This window comes from Papaver somniferum, chromosome 6 (assembly GCF_003573695.1).
Source record: "Papaver somniferum cultivar HN1 chromosome 6, ASM357369v1, whole genome shotgun sequence".
In the NCBI taxonomy this organism is placed as follows: domain Eukaryota; kingdom Viridiplantae; phylum Streptophyta; class Magnoliopsida; order Ranunculales; family Papaveraceae; genus Papaver; species Papaver somniferum.
Genome location: NC_039363.1, coordinates 91,498,448 through 91,517,702, shown reverse-complemented (window position 1 = coordinate 91,517,702; position 19,255 = coordinate 91,498,448). Strand labels below are relative to the sequence as shown.

Sequence of the window (19,255 nt, the reverse complement as noted above, 5' to 3'; positions counted from 1 at the left end):
AGTCAGTTTTTATTTGTGTGTAACAAGCTAAGTCCGATCTAACGGTTGAAAGATATTAGCTTGATTATAATCAGGTTTTCATTTAACGATGAATATTGAATGCTTTTTTACCAAAGTAACATTGATTGCAAACCATGATTTGAAGACTATATAAAGGAGAACTCTAGCAACTGGGAACATAATCCCCACACCTCCTGTGTGATACTAGTTGCGACTAGAGTCGATTCTCCTTTAACCTTAGGTTTTTGCAAAACCCAGTAGGTTAACGACGTAAAGACTTCATTGGGATTGTGAATCCAGACCCAACTATTTTCTATGTAGTTGCATGTTCTGATCTTGCTGTTTTCTATCGTATTGAGTATTGTATTCTCTAAGATTTGCTCAAGACTTAATCTCCGATAGGCAAGATAAAAATTAGTCACAGACATCTTTGTATCAGCGTTTGTGATTCCACAATATCTTGTTTCGCTACCATACGCTTAAGATTATTAACGAGGTGATTGATATTACTAGGTTGTTCTTCGGGATATAAGTTCATTGTATCAATTGGTTCATGTTCACCTTGATTTATCAAAATACGAAACAAAACTCATAGGTATATCTGTGGGAGACAGATTTATCTATTCAATAGACTTTTTTGTGTGAGACAGATTGGTTTATCAAGTCTTCGACTTTGGGTCGTAGCAACTCTTAGTTGTGGGTGAGATCAGCTAAGGGAATCAAGTGTGCATAATCCGGCGTGGTTCTAGAGGCGTAAGTAACACGACTGTACCTTGATCAGTGTGAGATTGGTTAGGGCTCAAATACATTCCAGTCCGAAGTCAACTTAGAGTAGGCTAGTGTCTGTAGCGGCTTAATACATTGTGGTTTTCAAATGTGGAATAGGTCCCGGGGTTTTTCTGCATTTGCGGTTTCCTTGTTAACAAAATTTCTGGTGTCTGTGTTATTTCTTTTCCGCATTATATTTTATATATAACTGAAATATCACAGGTTGTGCATAAGTTCAATCAATTGTGAATCCAACCTTTGGTTGTTGATTATTATTATAGTGTTGAAAGTGGTAGTAAAAGTTCGTTGCTCGGACTTGTAAAGATTTAAAAACAAAAATATATACAAAAAATATTAACAATATGGGCAAGAGTACTGGGACTAAAGATTCGGCCATTTTTCATTTTCAAGTGGTTCAGAATTTAATTCTAGGCGATTATAGTTCAGTACAAAACAAATATTAACTCTATTCTTTGCCAAAGTAGATTCTATAAAATATTACTTGTATTTTATGAGCATGGCGCATCAAGAATCCCTAAGACTTAGCATGCTCCATCAAATAAAATCACAAATAATTAATTAAAATCTTAATTCAATTAAAATTGGTGCAAAAAGTAAATAAAATATTAATTCAAATTACCACATGGATGAAACACGGCCTCCTCCGTCGTCCCAGTGCTTGGGGTTTAACTCGTCATATTAATCATGTTCTCAAAATACATAATTGTTGCTCAAAAGTTGATTAAAATGATAAAAATGAGTAAAACAGTGAATGTACGACCCACAGAAGGCGTCACAAAAGGAACGATAAGAGACAAGTGCTGCTGATGTTGAGACTGCACTGCGACCCTCCAGTGTGCGTCTCAGACACTGTTGATTAACGACTGCTTACGCTAGTCTGTTCTTCGTATTCTTGGTGTTCTTCTTCAGCAGCAGCAACAGAAACATAGTTTGATCAACTCGTGATTTCTTGCTCCTGAGCTATCCTCTCGACCTCCAACTCTCGACACCCTTTCTATGACCTCCAAGGACTCTATTTAAATCCGAAGCATGCATCGAATCTCCTCCATAACTCCACAAATCCTCGGCAGTGAAAGAAAATATTTTCGGATATTTTCTTTCCTATTTTAGCTTTTCACGCGATTTCTCTGGTCCAGCACGCTCCAATTAGACTTATTCACGCCTCAACACTCTTCCAACGCCAGCAGAACTCCCCCATGCACACAAGAACTTCAATTTTGCTCGTGTTACAGTACACGTGCTCTGTTTTGGGTGTGTGAATCATACCGAAAATTCCAGCCAAATTTGATCGATCATGTCACCCATACTATGTTCCTTAACCTATATCACATCTCTATACCAAATTTCAGTCATTGAATCGACCCATAACCCCTTCATTTTGACGATCGAAATTCTGCCAGAACTGTTTAGAAATTTCCCGCCTTTTTCCAAAATTTGAATTATGAGAAGAAAAGTGTCCTCCCCCTAATCCTGTACGGGTGTCCCTTTAGCAATTGGGGTGGAAATAGTAATTTTGGGGTGGAAATAGTAATTTTTCTGGGTTCCTCCGGTACATTTATGGGACGCTTCCGGTGCATTTCTGAGGTGCCTCCGGTACATTATCCTGGGGTGTAAAACACTACTTTTCGAGTTCATTTCGCCGCAAAGGCTTATTTCTCTAAAAACATCTACAAAAACACAAAATAACACAATAAGTACTTAATCGAGTCTAACAATACAGAATATTGAGAACAAAATAGACACATAAATGCGTCTATCAAATACCCCCAAACTTATTATTTGCTAGTCCTCGAGCAAAAATAATAAAAAATAAATAAAACCGAGTTAATCTCGGGAGGGTTACCAGAGGTGTGCCCACGAAACCATTACTGCAGACCCTAGCTATCTACAACGAACCTTGGAAGGCACTAAAGAATCTCCTTGGTTGGCATACAATCATTGACTATAGGAGGAAGTACCCTGATGCGAAATTCCAATTGTTGTACACGAGTTTGCACTCAAGCATACTAAAATTCATATAAAGTGACAGAGCTCTACTAATATAGTTGCACTATGGACATCATATTCGGAGTCAAACTAATCATATGGATAAAAAAAGGAGATGGAAATAGAAAAATGTAGATGGTTTTGATGTTAACCAAATGATCGATGTTTCACATATCTGTCTGAAGGCCACTGCCAGAATGAACCTATCCTAATGGACTGAGATACCGGTCTGACTAATATCAACACAACTGGCATATACAAGGGAACCAGTGGTCAATAACTTAAATCTAGATCAACAAACTGGCAAATACAAGGGAACCAGCAGTTGACTAATATCATTCCACGCTTGCTTAGGCGACGGAAATAGGGAGAACACACGCATATTGCTATCCAAGTGTTAATACTTATTCCGATTGGTCTAACTGGTCCGGTCTTTTTTTTTTTAGTAACTCAGTCACTCTAATTCATCATAGCAGTGGTAACAACTTGAATCGTGTGCCCCACCTAATCACTTAGAGAAACATAATTTAAAATAAAATAATAAAAAAAGAAAGAAATGAAAAGGACTCAACGAGATATGGTGCAACTATCATGTTATTTCTAACACCTGAGCTCTGTGCTTTTATGAATAGACTCTATAGATGTTTCCATCTAATCAAATTGGTTCCTCAACTCCTACAACCAAGATGCTTCCATCCACTTAGATTAGTTAGTGCCATCCTGAATACGCATAAATTTCTAGGCTCTGGAGTTTATTAATTGCAACTAAAAAGTTTCTCCCATACCCCCAAACTTAAATCTAACATTGTCCTCAATGTTCTAAAGATGAAACTAAAAGCATGAACAAGGAGAAACTGTTACCATTTGAAGCGAAAGAGTTAAGGAAAGATATTACCATGTTGCATGAGCATGGGATACCTTCCAAGAAGTGCTAAGTTTAAAGTCTTCAGCCAGACTTAAGAAAGGATTAGTCAACTCGAACCATAAAGTAACAGTCGAAATAACTGTGGGTCTTCAAAACTAAATAGAGCTGACCAAAGGAAACTGCAATGAACCAAGAAAGTGAACAATACTAGCATGCCCTTACTTAGTTTCCTGATTAATAAATTTATATTTAATTGTGGTTCAGGTTCAGGTTCTACGAAAAGGTCTAAATAGAAAATTTGCATTGGCTGCGTTTCTTCATAGGTGGGATCCGAATCATTAGGTCCTAGAGTCTGGAAAGACTCAAATATGATCTTAGAAGCACACAATAATAACCTAAATAACTGAGGATCCTCTAAGTCAATAAGATTTGACTTACATAATTGACCACAATGAGAGTAGTGGTCATTCTTAAGCAAATGTGTCGATTCTAATTTCCTAAAGCATTTAGGTTTAGTCTCACAACTTAATATTCGACACATTTGGAATATAAACGTTCCCACAGTTGGAAGAAAACTATTTGGTGGGAAAACAAAGTCAATCTGGGGATCATAGCCTGGGCAAACCACATCAACCAGAGGATGGGTTTCTAATAACTGAACTCCTTCATGGACATCATTAGGCCCGGGAAAACGAGTATGAAGGTAATCTTGTAACATGGTCGAGGCACAGATATCAAGTCCTAAGTGTGGGGACTTTCTGAGAGTTAAAGGTAAGGCACTAGGGAAGTGATAATCACCCCCAAACTTAGAGTTTTCAGTGTCTCTAGATACACCTCTAATTATTTCTTGAATTTCCGTATATTCAGAGTCCTTAAAATATTCAAGAGATTCTTCTAAGTTATTATCAGGTAGTGCATCTTTACTCATCTCTACGGGTCTATCTTCTTCTTCCAAGACTTTCTAAGTCGCTAGACTCTAAAATAGTATTTTCGAAATGAACCCGTTCCTCTAAACCACTATCGGATTCGTAATCAAAAGGAAAATATATATCGTCTAAAACGGTGGTATCCCTAATCAAATCCTCGTCCTTTTGAATAGGTGAATAATCATAAAAATTATTTGGATTTGAACTAGAAATAATATAATCACTATACAGCTCAATTGGATTACTAGACTCCTGATCACTATGCCTACATATTTCAGATTCTTCATTACTGCTATCCTCATCATCATAGTACGAAGATGATTGAACCTTATCTAAATAAGTAGTGTCTTTTATTCTAACCTCGTCCTCTAAATTAGGAAAATATTCACTATTTACATCAAGGGTAAAATTGGAAACACTATTTTGGAATGTAAGATTATTTCGAGCAAGTCTTTCGTTCGTCTCAGCCATCAGCTTGAGGGATTCCTCTATAGAAAGTTCACTCATTATTGTAGTTCTTTCGTCTAGAATTACACTATTCATCTCAGCTAACTTACGCGTCGACTCAGCTAACTCCCTGAGGGACTCTTCTAAAGGAGGAATAGGAACAGAGGGATCATAAAAAGGACTACTTTTCAATAGTTTGATTGTATCCTCTAGAGACGAAGAACTAGTACTATAATCTTCTTGATCGTAAGACTGATGCATGTGTGGATAGTAATTGGGCTCACCAGGGTATGACCCATATCCTTCCAAATGATGGCGTTCCCAACCACTATTCCCAACATGGTCATAGAAAGGATGATGTACATATTCAAATTCAGGTTGATATTCATTGTATTGGCTTCTATCATACCAGCTCGACATTCTTAAATGCAAGGGAATTCTACACAACCACAAACAAGGCCGACTCGACTCCACCAAAGAAAACCTAAAGATTTCTAGCAAACAAAAAGCATGATGGCTCCACTTAGATTGTTTTCTAGACCAGCTTCTATTCCTTCGAAAAGGAATTCGTTACAATTTGAGCACACCCCTCTGGAATCAATCCGATCTAATGTAAGTTGAATCGAGGCGAGGGAAGCTTAGTAGATCTTTGATACCCAAGGCCTCACCGCATTAGAAGGCGGCGCAGTCACGCATTCAACTCACAGAAACCATCATGAACTTTGAAGTGTGCTTAAAGAGGAACCAATATTTTTCGAATGAGTTTCCTATTAAGCTCGTTACCCTATCGATCTCGTTCTATTCCAAATTTTAAAGCTTGGGTTCGCGTTAGGTTTCGTTTTCCTAAGGCGGGCAAGAAGGGAGCGGTGATGAAATCTGAACCCTTATCTTGTATTGGCCAGGCCTTGCCCTTTACTAGGAATTTAAAAACAATCCAAATTCTTCCTCAATCAATGAATCACTTATGGAATACAGTAACTCGCTTACAAGAAATTCGTGAGTGTTTCGATGGACTTACCTCCCGTACCAGACGGGGGATGAACCGTTGAAGTTGACTCGGGCCACGACTCCTATGTCATGTACGAACCCGAGGGGCCGAGACGATATAGTAATCGTCGTCCTTCCCTGCACACAGTTTATATAAATTTTTTTTTTTAATAATACCCTTCCGTAGGGTTAAAAAAAAATAAAGTCCAATTGTTTAAAGTCCAAAGTCCAAAATAAATAAATAAAATTATAGTTTTCCTCACACACTCTAAAAAAATTAAAAATTAAAAATTAAATCCTAAAATTGTCTTTTTTTCTTCTCTTTTCGCTTTAAGCTTTAAGCTTTTTCCTCTCCAAGTCCTTAGTGCTCCACTTCGAACCTGTAAATCAAAGAAAAAAAAACAAAGTAAAAAGGAACAAATAATAAAAAAAAATAAACCTAAAAAAAATAATAATAATAAATCTATATACAAGTCCGTCGGCGACGCCATTTTGTTATAGTGTTGAAAGTGGTAGTAAAAGTTCGTTGCTCGGACTTGTAAAGATTTAAAAATAAAAATATATACAAAAAATATTAACAATATGGACAAGAGTACTGGGACTAAAGATTCGGCCATTTTTCATTTTCAAGTGGTTCAGAATTTAATTCTAGGCGATTATAGTTCAATACAAAACAAATATTAACTCTATTATTTGCCAAAGTAGATTCTATAAAATATTACTTGTATTTTATGAGCATGGCGCATCAAGAATCCCTAAGACTAAGCATGCTCCATCAAATAAAATCACAAATAATTAATTAAAATCTTAATTCAATTAAAATTGGTGTAAAAAGTAAATAAATAATTAATTCAAATTACCACATGGATGAAACACGGCCTCCTTCGTCGTCCCAGTGCTTGGGGTTTAACTCGTCATATTAATCATGTTCTCAAAATACATAATTGTTGCTCAAAAGTTGATTAAAATGATAAAAATGAGTAAAACAGTGAATGTACGACCCACAGAAGGCGTCACAAAAGGAACGATAAGAGACATGTGTTGCTGATGTTGAGACTGCACTGTGACCCTCTAGTGTGCGTCTCAGACACTGTTGATTAACGACTGCTTACGCTTGTCTGTTCTTCGTGTTCTTGGTGTTCTTCATCATCATCAGCAGCAGAAACATAGTTTGATCAACTCGTGATTTCTTGCTCCTGAGCTATCCTCTCGACCTCCAACTCTCGACACCCTTTCTATGACCTCCAAGGACTCTATTTAAATCCGAAGCATGCATCGAATCTCCTCCATAACTCCACAAATCCTCGGCAGTGAAAGAAAATATTTTCGGATATTTTCTTTCCTATTTTAGCTTTTCACGCGTTTTCTCTAGTCCAGCACGCTCCAATTAGACTTATTCACGCCTCAACACTCTTCCAACGCCAGCAGAACTCCCCCATGCACACAAGAACTTCAATTTTGCTCGTGTTACAGTACACGTGCTCTGTTTTGGGTGTGTGAATCATACCGAAAATTCCAGCCAAATTTGATCGATCATGTCACCCATACTATGTTCCTTAACCTATATCACATCTCTATACCAAATTTCAGCCATTGAATCGACCCATAACCCCTTCATTTTGACGATCGAAATTCTGCCATAACTGTTTAGAAATTTCCCGCCTTTTTCCAAAATTTGAATTATGAGAAGAAAAGTGTCCTCCCCCTAATCATGTACGGGTGTCCCTTTAGCAATTGGGGTGGAAATAGTAATTTTTCTGGGTTCCTCCGGTACATTTCTGGGATGCTTCCGGTGCATTTCTGAGGTGCCTCCGGTACATTATCCTGGGGTGTAAAACACTACTTTTCGAATTCATTTCGCCGCAAAGGCTTATTTCTCTAAAAACATCTACAAAAACACAAAATAACACAATAAGTACTTAATCGAGTCTAACAATACAGAATATTGAGAACAAAATAGACACATAAATGCGTCTATCAATTATATTGATTGACACTTGGATATTGGTTTTTGATACCGTCCAAGTTATTTCTTATATTCAATCGGGCTCGCAAATTCTTATTTGTTTGATTGCAGATTGAATTGAGAAATAGAGATATAACTCTTGGATGTACTTTTCTTAAGATGAAGTCTGATTGTCTAGTTGATTCTCTTGAAAGTATACTGGAGTTAGTCCATACAGATTGCTAAGAGAAATATTGGGTGTGGTTGTTAGACCCCCGCTTTTTCAATTGGTATCAGAGAAGCCAAACACGTTTAAGACCTTATAAGTCTGTGTTTATAGCAATCTGACGATATGGACGGAAGTTAACGTATCACTTCAGAAATTACCAGATGTTTTTCAAAGCTTGGATTCACCTGAGAGAACTGTCACATTTAGGTCAATATCTAAACATTCTTTTGATGTAGAAACTTTTGATAACTGGGAATCACGCCTAGAAGAACAGTTGGATGAACTTTCTGATGAAGGTGATTCATATATTAATAGATATGTTGATGAGGAAGTCTCATAGTATGTTAAGCTATTGGATTCGGTGGAAAAAAAGAAGATGAAAACTTCTCATGTCACACCTTTTCTGACTAATCTCTGCTGTGCAAACAAGAAATTGGGAAGATGTTATGCAGGTGTTTATGTTTCGAATCGTTCTAAAGAATCGATCCTCAAGGATTCTGAGGAAAACCTACGTATGAAATCACTTGAATATGATAATCTTCATAAAAAGTACTTTTCGTTGGAAGAGAAACTTGCAGAATCTGAAGCAAGGATTATCAGCCTATACATGCTAGGTACACTAAGTGCCAACACTTTATCTTTGCAGGGAGGCCTGATTGATCTAAAAGACTTGAAGAAACCCAAATACCATTTCCAAGATGGCGACCAGTCAAGACGAGAAAACAAGACAAAAACACCACTAGCATTACATCCCCCACTTCCCGAAACACACACAGTAGGGCTTGAGCCCAAAGGTAAGTTAGTCATCAAGAAATGTAACTAAACAGCACACAGAAGATAAGACGAGAGAACGATATACATGGTTGTAACAAAGTGACAATTTACGTGTTTTCCGTTGTGCAAATAACTCTTCACTAAATATACTTAACTCAACTAGCTCCCCCTCCCCTCTAAATCAACGGAATTATAAGACTCAAGACACTGATAACAACTCAATCCTGAACTTCGCCACTGCAGCTGTAAGAATACTTGAGATACGGGAGTCTGACACATGGTGGTGCAATCAAAAATCTTCTTGTGATCGTCTCACAATGCGGCTAACTTTCTTTTTACAATCATCTCTCTTATCCCTCCATTCTTTCTGCAAATTACAAATACGCATGAGAGATCAAGAAAATGGTATACCATCGTTTGCTGGTGAATACTTCATTCAGCTAAAAGCTAAAATGTAAACTTAATAATTAAATAAGTACAAGGAACTAGAAAGTTCTAAAGCACAGAATATGAAGCAGCAATGGTGGGAAAATATGTCCAAAAGACTGGCGTAGCTTATAGGTTGGTTTGATTTTAATATTGAGTTACTTCTGGGCAGGCTCAGTATGATCGTCCCTGCCAGCTTGCAGATATAAATGTTGCAAAGAACTCATGTCTGTAGACTATCCAGTTTAATGTTGTGGTCTTTCATGTAGGAATTGCAATTGCAGTTGCATGTATGCATCATCTGATGGAGCTGACATCTGAATAGAAATGTTATCAAGCGCCATAAAAGAGTTTCCACATATTTTAATTCCAGGGAAAACAACCAATTAAGATAGAGGAGGCAAAACATTTGGTGGTGCAACTGGGTTTGGAGGAACTCAAGGAGTGGATCGGCTATGCAGTGTAACACACAAGAACATTATTGTTTGTGGAATGAGCATGGGAGGAGTGCTGGAGCCCGTCAGTGATGGTTTGGATGCCCACCTATAATCCTACATGGGCTATCAGTCAGCCAAACAAAAAAAAATATTATTATACAAAAAAAAAAATTTGTATTTTTAATCTTTTTTATAACGCAATACGAATCTGCTTCTCCAAAAATAGAAGTCTGAAGCAGAAGTCAGAAGTAAAACTATTTTGCTTCACAAAAAACTGATTTTTCTGTTTCTACGAGTCGTTCTGAAATATTATTGCCAAACTGACTTCTGACTTTTTGATTTCCCAAACGCGCTATTAATATTCTAATGGATGATACTATTTTGGGTGTAGTCTAGAATTTGAAAGCTACTACAATTAGTTTAAGATTCATAATTCAATAAGCTTCTACATTACCAAATACTGTATCTAGGTGTGCAACCCAAATAAATGATCAAATTCTACAAGACATGAATGGCCAAACATACTCATCTACGGTAGTCATACACGTGTACAATCATACACGTGTAGGGCCATTTTAACTCTAACTTTGGTAACATCGACTGGTACTAGTCCTTTACATTCTTCCCGGTCTTTTTTCTTTTTTATCAAATCTCTTATTTTTCAGTAGCATAAACATCTCCATCGCCTCTGTCTTCTCAACGCAGTAGAAACAAACTTCTCCTATTTCGAGCTATAATGGAAGATGATGAATCTCTTTTACTAGTATAAACTAAGACATCTGGTGGAGCTATTTATCAGGTGACGATAGCGCAGAATAGTGAATCTTGCTCATGTATTCAATCTTGAATAATCAACTATTGATGGTAACTTATTCATTTATGTGATTTTGTTAGGGTTTCAATGAATTTCCCCAACTTGGGTTTGTTAGGGTTTCACTCAATTTCCCCAATTGTATTTGAATGATTACAAACTGTACTGAATGATGGGTTATAAGATGCTTGCATTCTTCAATTTGCATTAACAGTTGGGTTGGAGTTTCAATTTTGGGAAGCACATCAGTTAAGGTTATATATTAATCAAACAGAAGTTAATTCTTTGAGTCAACATTTTTCCCATGTCTCAAGAAGATGAAGATGATGCTAGACCCTGTGACATTAAGGGTGGGAGTTATGATACGATAGATATATCAAGAATCAGCGGTCGTTTAAATCAACTATATAAACATTGGATAGATAAAGATAAGAATGTTTCTCTTTGGGGTAACTCTGATTTTTTATTTATTGAAACTAGTTATTTTTCAAAGAATTTTAAATCTGCTAAATCTTCGGCATTGCATATTTGTTTATTCGGCGTTAAATTTCCGAACACCACTATCATATTTGGAAGAAAACGAATATATTACTTGTGTAATTGGCAGTGGAATGACGAAGAATTAATCAAAGTATTAGAAGTGGCTGCAAAGGATTCAGCATCAGTTCTTAATTTCACTAAAACAAAAGATAAAGATATCGATGCTCAGATTAAACAAATTGATATAATTTTTATGTCAGGAACAGTGTAACTAAGAACCATGAAGATAAAATTATTATTGTTGGATATATCCCGGAAGAGTCTGTTGGGAGTTTTTCTAACTGGTGGCCAATAATAAAGCCTAAAGATAAAGATAAAATGCATCTTGTCGATGTCTAAAATGGTTTTGCGGATTTAATATTTGTCAAGGACATGTTTTAGTGTGGAAATGTGAAGATGTCCGGAGCAGTTAAGGGTGATGTTATGGATAAACATGTACGGAGAAATTTGGAGCATATTATCATCACACGTAAAATAAGACTTTCTTATTCAAAGTTATCAAACCTGTTTGCTAAGGAGATACTTAACCAAACACTAAGGCTTCAACAGATAAAGGAGAAAATTAGTGGGATTTCGAATAGGAGTGGGGAGAGACTTAGCTCAAAAGAAAAAATTATTCGATATATGAAGCCGGAAAAGGTTCGTATATGTCTTCTTCCTGACATAAGAGGCGTAAATGAAACCCATGTATTGCCTCGCAGTGAGAATGTTGTTTCATGTTGTATTGGGTCTACGTACGGGAGTTACTGCTCCTTCATCGCAAGAACATATCTATTTAATCCCAATGAATTTCAGTTGAATGCCTACCGGGTTCTCTTCCAGGCCCAAGAGGCAGCAATTGCTGCTCTACAGCCGGGAAGTAGGATTCGAGATATTTATAATTCGGCTTTGGCTGTAGTTCAGAATCAAGATGTTCATGGGTTTGTTGAATACATTGGAAACACAGTTGGGATGGGTATCGGAATTGAGTTTAACGAAACTTATCTTGAATTAAACGCCACAAACGAAGTGCACATACTACTAGGAATGGTTTTCAAGGTGGTTGTAAGCTTAAACAATGTGCAACCTACGAATGGGGAAATGTTTTCTATGATTCTGGGGGACACTGTGATTGTCGGTGAAACTGGTGTGCCGCCTCGTGTTGTTACTTTGAGCTTGAAAAAAGTTGAGGAAGTAGTTTGCAGGTCCAAAAAAGAGTCGGAAGGAAGCTCTGGAGCCAAAGATCTAAAGATGGGAAATCAGGTATTTTATCTCACATACTCTTTTACCAACTGTTGGTGAACTGCACCTGCTACTAATCAGCTTAGGGACTGGTGCAGGACCTATGTGGGATGATAAATGTGAAGTGGGTAGTTAATAACTTAAGATTAATACTGTAGAACACATGGGTATTGTGGAGAACGTTACTTTCTTTCTTGATGTTGTACATTTGGTGCTCTAGGAATACGAAAGTCTTGATTTGGAACTACAGATGGATTCCAACTCTATTTCTTGATGTTGTACATTAGTGCTCTAGGAATAGGAAAGTCTTGATTTGGAACTTAATCCCGTTAAATTTTATTTTGATTGATTCTCACACTCACTATTAGAATGTTAGTATGATATCTTTCTGGTTTGAAAAGCATCTTGTGCTCCAAAGATTGGCTATCCCTGTTAATCCTGAACACCTTGACTTACTAGAGTAGGTCTATTCATAGTTAAGTTCACAGTACATTTGTTTAAGTAAAACTTGACTATTCTGAGCTTCGTTCTGTATGAGATCTTTTGAAACATATCAGTGAAAGGCGATTCATCAATAGAAGGTTTTAATGACAACTAGCGACATTTTGCTAGTTGTTTAGATGTATTTTCTATATTTCTTTCTCACAGGGTGCTTTGTCTTGTTTGATAATTTTCCTAACATTCTTGAGCTAGTCGTCAACAGGTCAATGGTTGCGTTGATTCCTATTCTTTTGGTATGGGTCACTACCTTTTCAGTGTTAGATTCTCCTCTTCTCTAGAGAAAATTTTAGACACATTTTGTGAGTTTTGATTAGAGAAATAGAGATAAAGATTATGACAGAGAGTGAAAACCAATCGGAGGTTGTGCTGCAATGATCTGCTTGATTTTACCCATTTGGCAAAAGACAAGAGAACCATTTCTTCACTTGAAATTTTATTTTAAACTATTAATGAATTAGAAACCGATAAGAATAATGTTGTTGTAGATATGTGGATCTTTGTCAGTGTAGGTGTCACGCTTTGAAATTCTCTAATTATTATCTTGTTGCTCTATCCCCTTGGCAATCTAATCGGGTTGCAATAAGTGATTATTGAATTTATTGTTTAATCCATATCTTTTCAGTTTTTTATACCGATTTAATGTTTAGTGTTTGCGGACTTACTAATTTTTAAAGAAGCAAACTTAATTTCTTTATGCAGGAAGTTAAAGTATATCAAAGTAAAAGGCCCAAAAAAAGAAGTGCAATAACTAAGTTGAATAGCCCTCAGTGCAAACTTGACTGAGACGTGTTTGTGCAGACAATAGAGGGGAAGGCGGGCAATTTGTAAGTTTTACCTACCTGATCCTGAAGTTACTTACTAGAGTAGGTCTATTCACAGTTGAAGTCCACAATACATAAGAAAGTTTGCTTCATAATAAACTTATAATTCTCAGCTTCACTCCCCTAATCATCTGGATTTTCTAGGTTAAAAATGTGGCACTTGTTACTTACTCCCAAGTTATTACTTTTCTTATGGAAAATTATTCAGGGATGCTGGCACGCTGCCGACTAATTTCATGCTTGGTTGTCAGAACTTCAATAACCATTAATTCTGTTTGCTCTGTGTTTCTGTGAATGAGTCTTATTCTCACATTTTCTTGCAATTCCTTTCCCCTCAAGCTGTCCATTTTGATAGTGTCTCAAATTTCATCTCTTCTGTAGCTACTCATCATGGCATTAAGCTATCTGTAAATCATGAACCCTCAAAAGTGCTAGGGACAAGTGCTGCTAGTATGCTGTGTAAACTTGACGATTCGCAGCTTCACTCTCCTAATCATCTAAAATCTTTCTGGTTAAAAATTATTCAGGTACTGCTGCCAACTAATTTCATGCTTGGTCAGAACTTCACTACCTTCACTTCTGTTTGCTGTCGACGTGGTTTTATAAAAGAGTCTTATTCGCATCTTTTCTTCCAATGGCCTTTTCCTCAAGCTATCCATTTTGCTATTAACTCAAATTTCAATTCCTTTTAGCTGACATTATAGCTCTTTGTAAATTATGGACTCTCAGAAGTGCCAGGGACAACAATGCTTCTAGTGTGCTTTGTAGACTTGTTACCATCTGGTGGGAAAAATTTGGAAAACAGAGTGTACAGTTGTTTTGAGAATTGTCATCCTAGCCCAAATACAACCATTAAGAACGCTCTTTTTATGCTTAGTTGTCAGCAGTGTTCTTCTCCTTTAGTTCACGAGTCTAATGACTTTTTTTCCGAGTACCACTGGTTCCATGAGAATCGATTTTGATGCCTCTTTTCTTCAGCAGGATTACAGCTTAATTATTGATTTGGTCTTATATGATGCAACAGGAAATTTTAGGGGAGCACGGAGAAAATCAAATTCAGCTACTGATCAAGGAGAAGCTGAAGTTTTTTTGTCTGCAGCCATATGGGGTTTAGAATTGAAGCTGCAGAAGGTGTGTTTTGAAGGGCGCTGTGAGGGAGTATTCCACGCATCTCGTGGCTCTGCTCTCTCCAATGCTTCTTGGTTTACCCAGCCTCTTCTTTTGCAATGTAAAAAAACTTAAGTCTACTTTTCAGTTCTCTTCTTGTAATTATTTCAACAGAACTTACAACTGGGTAACTGATACTTGGATTGATACCCCCAATCAACTTTTTCTGAATTTTGTTAATGGATGGCATTTTCTGTTTAGTGGATATACTGCTTTGTTCTGCTACAAATTGCTACTTTGAAAACTTACCTGATGTGTGTTATACAATTGCTTGCTTCTTAATATGGGTATAATAGGCGGCTGCTCAGCCTAAAAGAAATTATGGGCTGGAGAATCCGCAAGAAATAGTAATTTCCTAGTAAAAACTTCCCAGAAGTAGAGATTAACTATATAAGCAGAAAATAAATTACATTAGATGTGTCGATTTATTGTTATACCTGACAATCTTGCAGTTTAAAATTAAAAAGGGAGATGAGGAAACTAGGCCACTCAGAAATCCAGGTTCCACATAAAAGAGAGATTTTAGCTTCTTTTGCTAGTTTGTCAGCAACCTGGTTTCATGTCCTTGGCGTGAATCTGGAACCCAAAAAGTTGTTGCAGCCACTGAGATTTTCCATTGCTTCTTTTACTAAAACCTAAAACCTGATTCCGCCATTCCATCAAACCTTCCTTGCCTTTTGTGAAATCCAAAATTATTTTACAGTCCCATCCAGAAGTTACTTAGGTTCATCTCTTTAGGCCACTTTGTTCCATGCAACATCCGTAGAGCCTTTTCCGAAGTGGAAGCTTTGAAGATCCCAGATTTAGGTCCTTTACTTGTACCTGCACAATCTCTCACAATTGAACCAAAACCAGAGAAAACTTATTCAGAAGACCAAGCAGCATCGAAATTCAGTTTCAATTGATATATCAGGTCCTATCCGATGCTTTGTGGAACTGTCAAAGAATCAGAAGTAAAGTTTTGTGATGTTTGAATCCTCCTAACACGCAAAACTTAATCAAAACTGAAGTCTCTCATTTACACTTATAATAGATTTAATAGTAACTTGCTTGGTGCATTATTTGATGTCTTAAATAGTGAAACTTTTTTTTTTGATCCATCAAAGAGAATAGATTAAAAGGCACACAAACCGTGTGCAAGCAAATACAACTGACATAAAGCGAAAAGCCCACAAAAAAAAAAGCAACAAAACAAACATAAAGCTAAAATAAAGCTTCAAGACACAACAAAGACCACTACCTATTGACGAAACAAAAAAGACCGCTGCCTATTGTCAATTAACATGCTCGTCAACATCTTCTGTATCAAGATCAGCGTGAGTTTGCAAGATCACTAAACATTTCTTCACGATTGGCTTTTAGAGGTGGAAATTCTAAGCCCCGTGAAGAACCAAACTCCACTAGTTTATTTGCCGAAACTTTGTTATCAACTTTAGATTTACGTGGTTTTTTCTTTTTTAAACTTGAGAGAGTACCCATACCTGTACCATTGGGTTTCATACCCAATTTCATACCAATTCCAACAATTGGCTTTGATGAAGACGGCTTTGCGATGCTAACCTTAGGATCTTCCGAAACTAGCTGGGAAATTCCCTCCTCACCTTTTTCTTTGACTCCATGAAACCTGTTATGGGATTAAAAAAACCAGGTGGAATGGCGGGATCATACTCGGCCTTCACCACAAACTGTACATTGTCCACTTGAATAGGCAATTCAGTTGGAAAAACACAATCAGCTGCAACTTCAACCAAGACCCTGTCACATGACATCCTTGTCTTCAAGGATGTTGGAGTATCATTCATGATTGAAGTTCCTACAATACTAGCAATTCCAGATAACCCTAATTCATTCCAAAGATAAAGAGGGGCCTGCCTAAGGTTCATCCATACTGGAACTGAGGTAATAGCATCGATGTTTTGCTCTAGAAAAATTGACTAGGGACGAATCAGAAAGAGTTTCTTAGCTATGAAAACATGACCCAATTCTAGCACTTTTATCGTGTCTTCTTCTGAGCAAATTTGAACAAAAAAGCTTGTTTTCCATGAATAGTCATGGAGAAATCACCTTTCAATTTCCAGATATTAGGCTTTCTTTAAAATAAGGAAATTGAAGATTTTTCCCAACAAAATAACCTACTACATAAGATTCACAATCATAAAAGCATGATTTGAGATCACCTGAACTGAAAACGGTGGTAGCCACTCCATCAATTTCCTTGGCTTCATCAAAAGAAAGCTTGAATAATGAGATTACTTGAAAGTTGTTGTTACCAAGACAACCAACATAGCTAACTGACTGGGATTGATTCAAAATTGAAATTGATTTTGGATCTGAAGTTGAATTAGGTTTAGGGTCTTTAATACCCCCAAACCCAATGATTGCTTTTGATAAACTAGCAGGATTAGAGGATCATGCAATCTGGATTTGGGTTTGAAGTAAGAAAGGAAGGGGATTCATGGTTTCTATACATGGAAAAAAAATCGCCTCTAAATCTCCTGACACGTCATCGGAGGATGAAAGAGAGTACCAGCTAAAACTTTCACATTGTCTTAAATAGTGAAACTGTTGTAGCATTAGTGTCGTATCCCTAATTAAAACATTCGCAACAATGCAATGGGGAATTAATTTTGTTATGATTGAAAATAAAACTTGAAGCTCTGCAACCCTTTTTAATCTTCACAAAAACATTTGTTCCATTAGAAATCACATGCAATTCCATTTGCGAGAATTAAACATGCACAACAATTTCATTCTTAAACCAAAATCATTTTGTGCGAAATCATATAAACATGGTAGTTTGGAGGAAGATTATGAATAAAATCTATAAAACACCATGGTTAAGAAAACATCCCAAACAATTAAAATATTAATTTAAAAAAAGGTAAAAAAAAGGTAAAAAAAAATTAAAATGGTGTTTATTGGTGAACAAACAAAACACCATATTGGGTTTGTACTACTAAGGGATACCCTACTTAGTTTAGAACATCCATACTAGTTATGCACCTTTGTACTACTAAGGGATAGCCTAGTTAGTTTAGAACACTCATACTGGGTTTAGGGCACCAGTGGTAAAATATAGTCTGGCCGGACTTCACTAATTTCTTAGTGAAACCTTTCAAAGTCGTAAGCTAATACAGTGTCACCAGAGAAACCTAGGTTTTTAGAGGACGACCTTAACCACAACTAGGATATAGAAGTATCGAGATTAACATTTTAGTGTGCGAAAAGTCCTCTATTTATATTGATAAATAAGGATTGGTAACTTGCAAACAAAACAAGGTGTTGAACTAGTTTTCGTGCTTACAAATTCCTTTGTAACAAAGCAAGTTAAACTTCTCTAAATGGATTATACATGTAAGTATGTGAGAAGTTTGATTTGAATCACAAAGAAGATATGTTAAACAGAAAGTAGTTCCGGAACTAACAAGCTTAAACTGAAGTTTAATTATCACAAGACCAAACCAGTTCGTCAACTATCAAAACAGTGTGAACTTAAATTCGTCCCGTAATTTAGGAAAATTAATTTGACAAGTTTGTGAACCGTCAAAACAATTTTCTGTTTTTAAGAAGAATAAAAATTCCTCAAAGTCGAGTGGTGAATTCTTATACTCAACCACCATGCTTTATAACAAGTCCGAGACTGACTTTAGTAGACTGAAAATCAAGATATATCATTGGTCAACTAATTAGGAAATAACTAGGTATACCAAAAATTGTGAGTTTGACCGAGCGATTTACTAACAAAAATAACAACATACAAAAATCTCAACATGTTATGCGAAATTGAAGTCAACATTTTGGCCCGTGTTTTTTACGACAATCAACGCAAGATACGGCCGAACACTAGTTGATAAAAATCGGAAGAGAGTCTTTCCCAAAATACTAGGTAGCTTTAATTGCTTGCATTATGGCATGGATGTGCTTATGCTTGGCAAGGTAAGTATAGGTCCAGTATTCATAACCAATTGTTTTTTAAATATTTCCTATTGATTCTTGGAGTTGGATCTAATCTATTCTGAATTAAACGTCGCTACGCTCGTCCAAAGGACTCGCAGAATCAAAATAGCAAAATTCTTGTCATCTTTTCCCATGCAGTACCAGACATTAGATAGATCCTCCAAAGCCTCTTATTAATATTTGATACATACAACATGTTTTACTTATTTCTTAGTCCGATAAATCATACTTCTTTGATAACATAATTATTGCTTCTCAGATACATACAAGGAGAACTATGATTTATCGGATCGGACGGTTAAAAACTAAGTTATCTTAGTTCACTAACCGGTAAGTATAAGGGCCACTATTCAAAACAAATTATTGTTCTAAAATGTCCTTCAAGCTAAGATAAATTAGTTATCAATCTTTTTTCTGGTGGAGCCG

General features: G+C 36.5%; 1 protein-coding gene across 1 annotated transcript; it reads left to right on the top strand.

The window, feature by feature from the left end:
• Positions 1 to 11,558: 11,558 nt before the first annotated feature.
• LOC113291073 (FACT complex subunit SPT16-like) lies at positions 11,559 to 13,667 on the top strand. The gene is made up of 2 exons (XM_026540648.1): positions 11,559 to 12,404; positions 13,584 to 13,667. The coding sequence occupies exons 1-2, from the start codon at positions 11,559 to 11,561 to the stop codon at positions 13,665 to 13,667; spliced, it is 930 nt and encodes a 309-aa protein (XP_026396433.1).
• Positions 13,668 to 19,255: the final 5,588 nt, after the last annotated feature.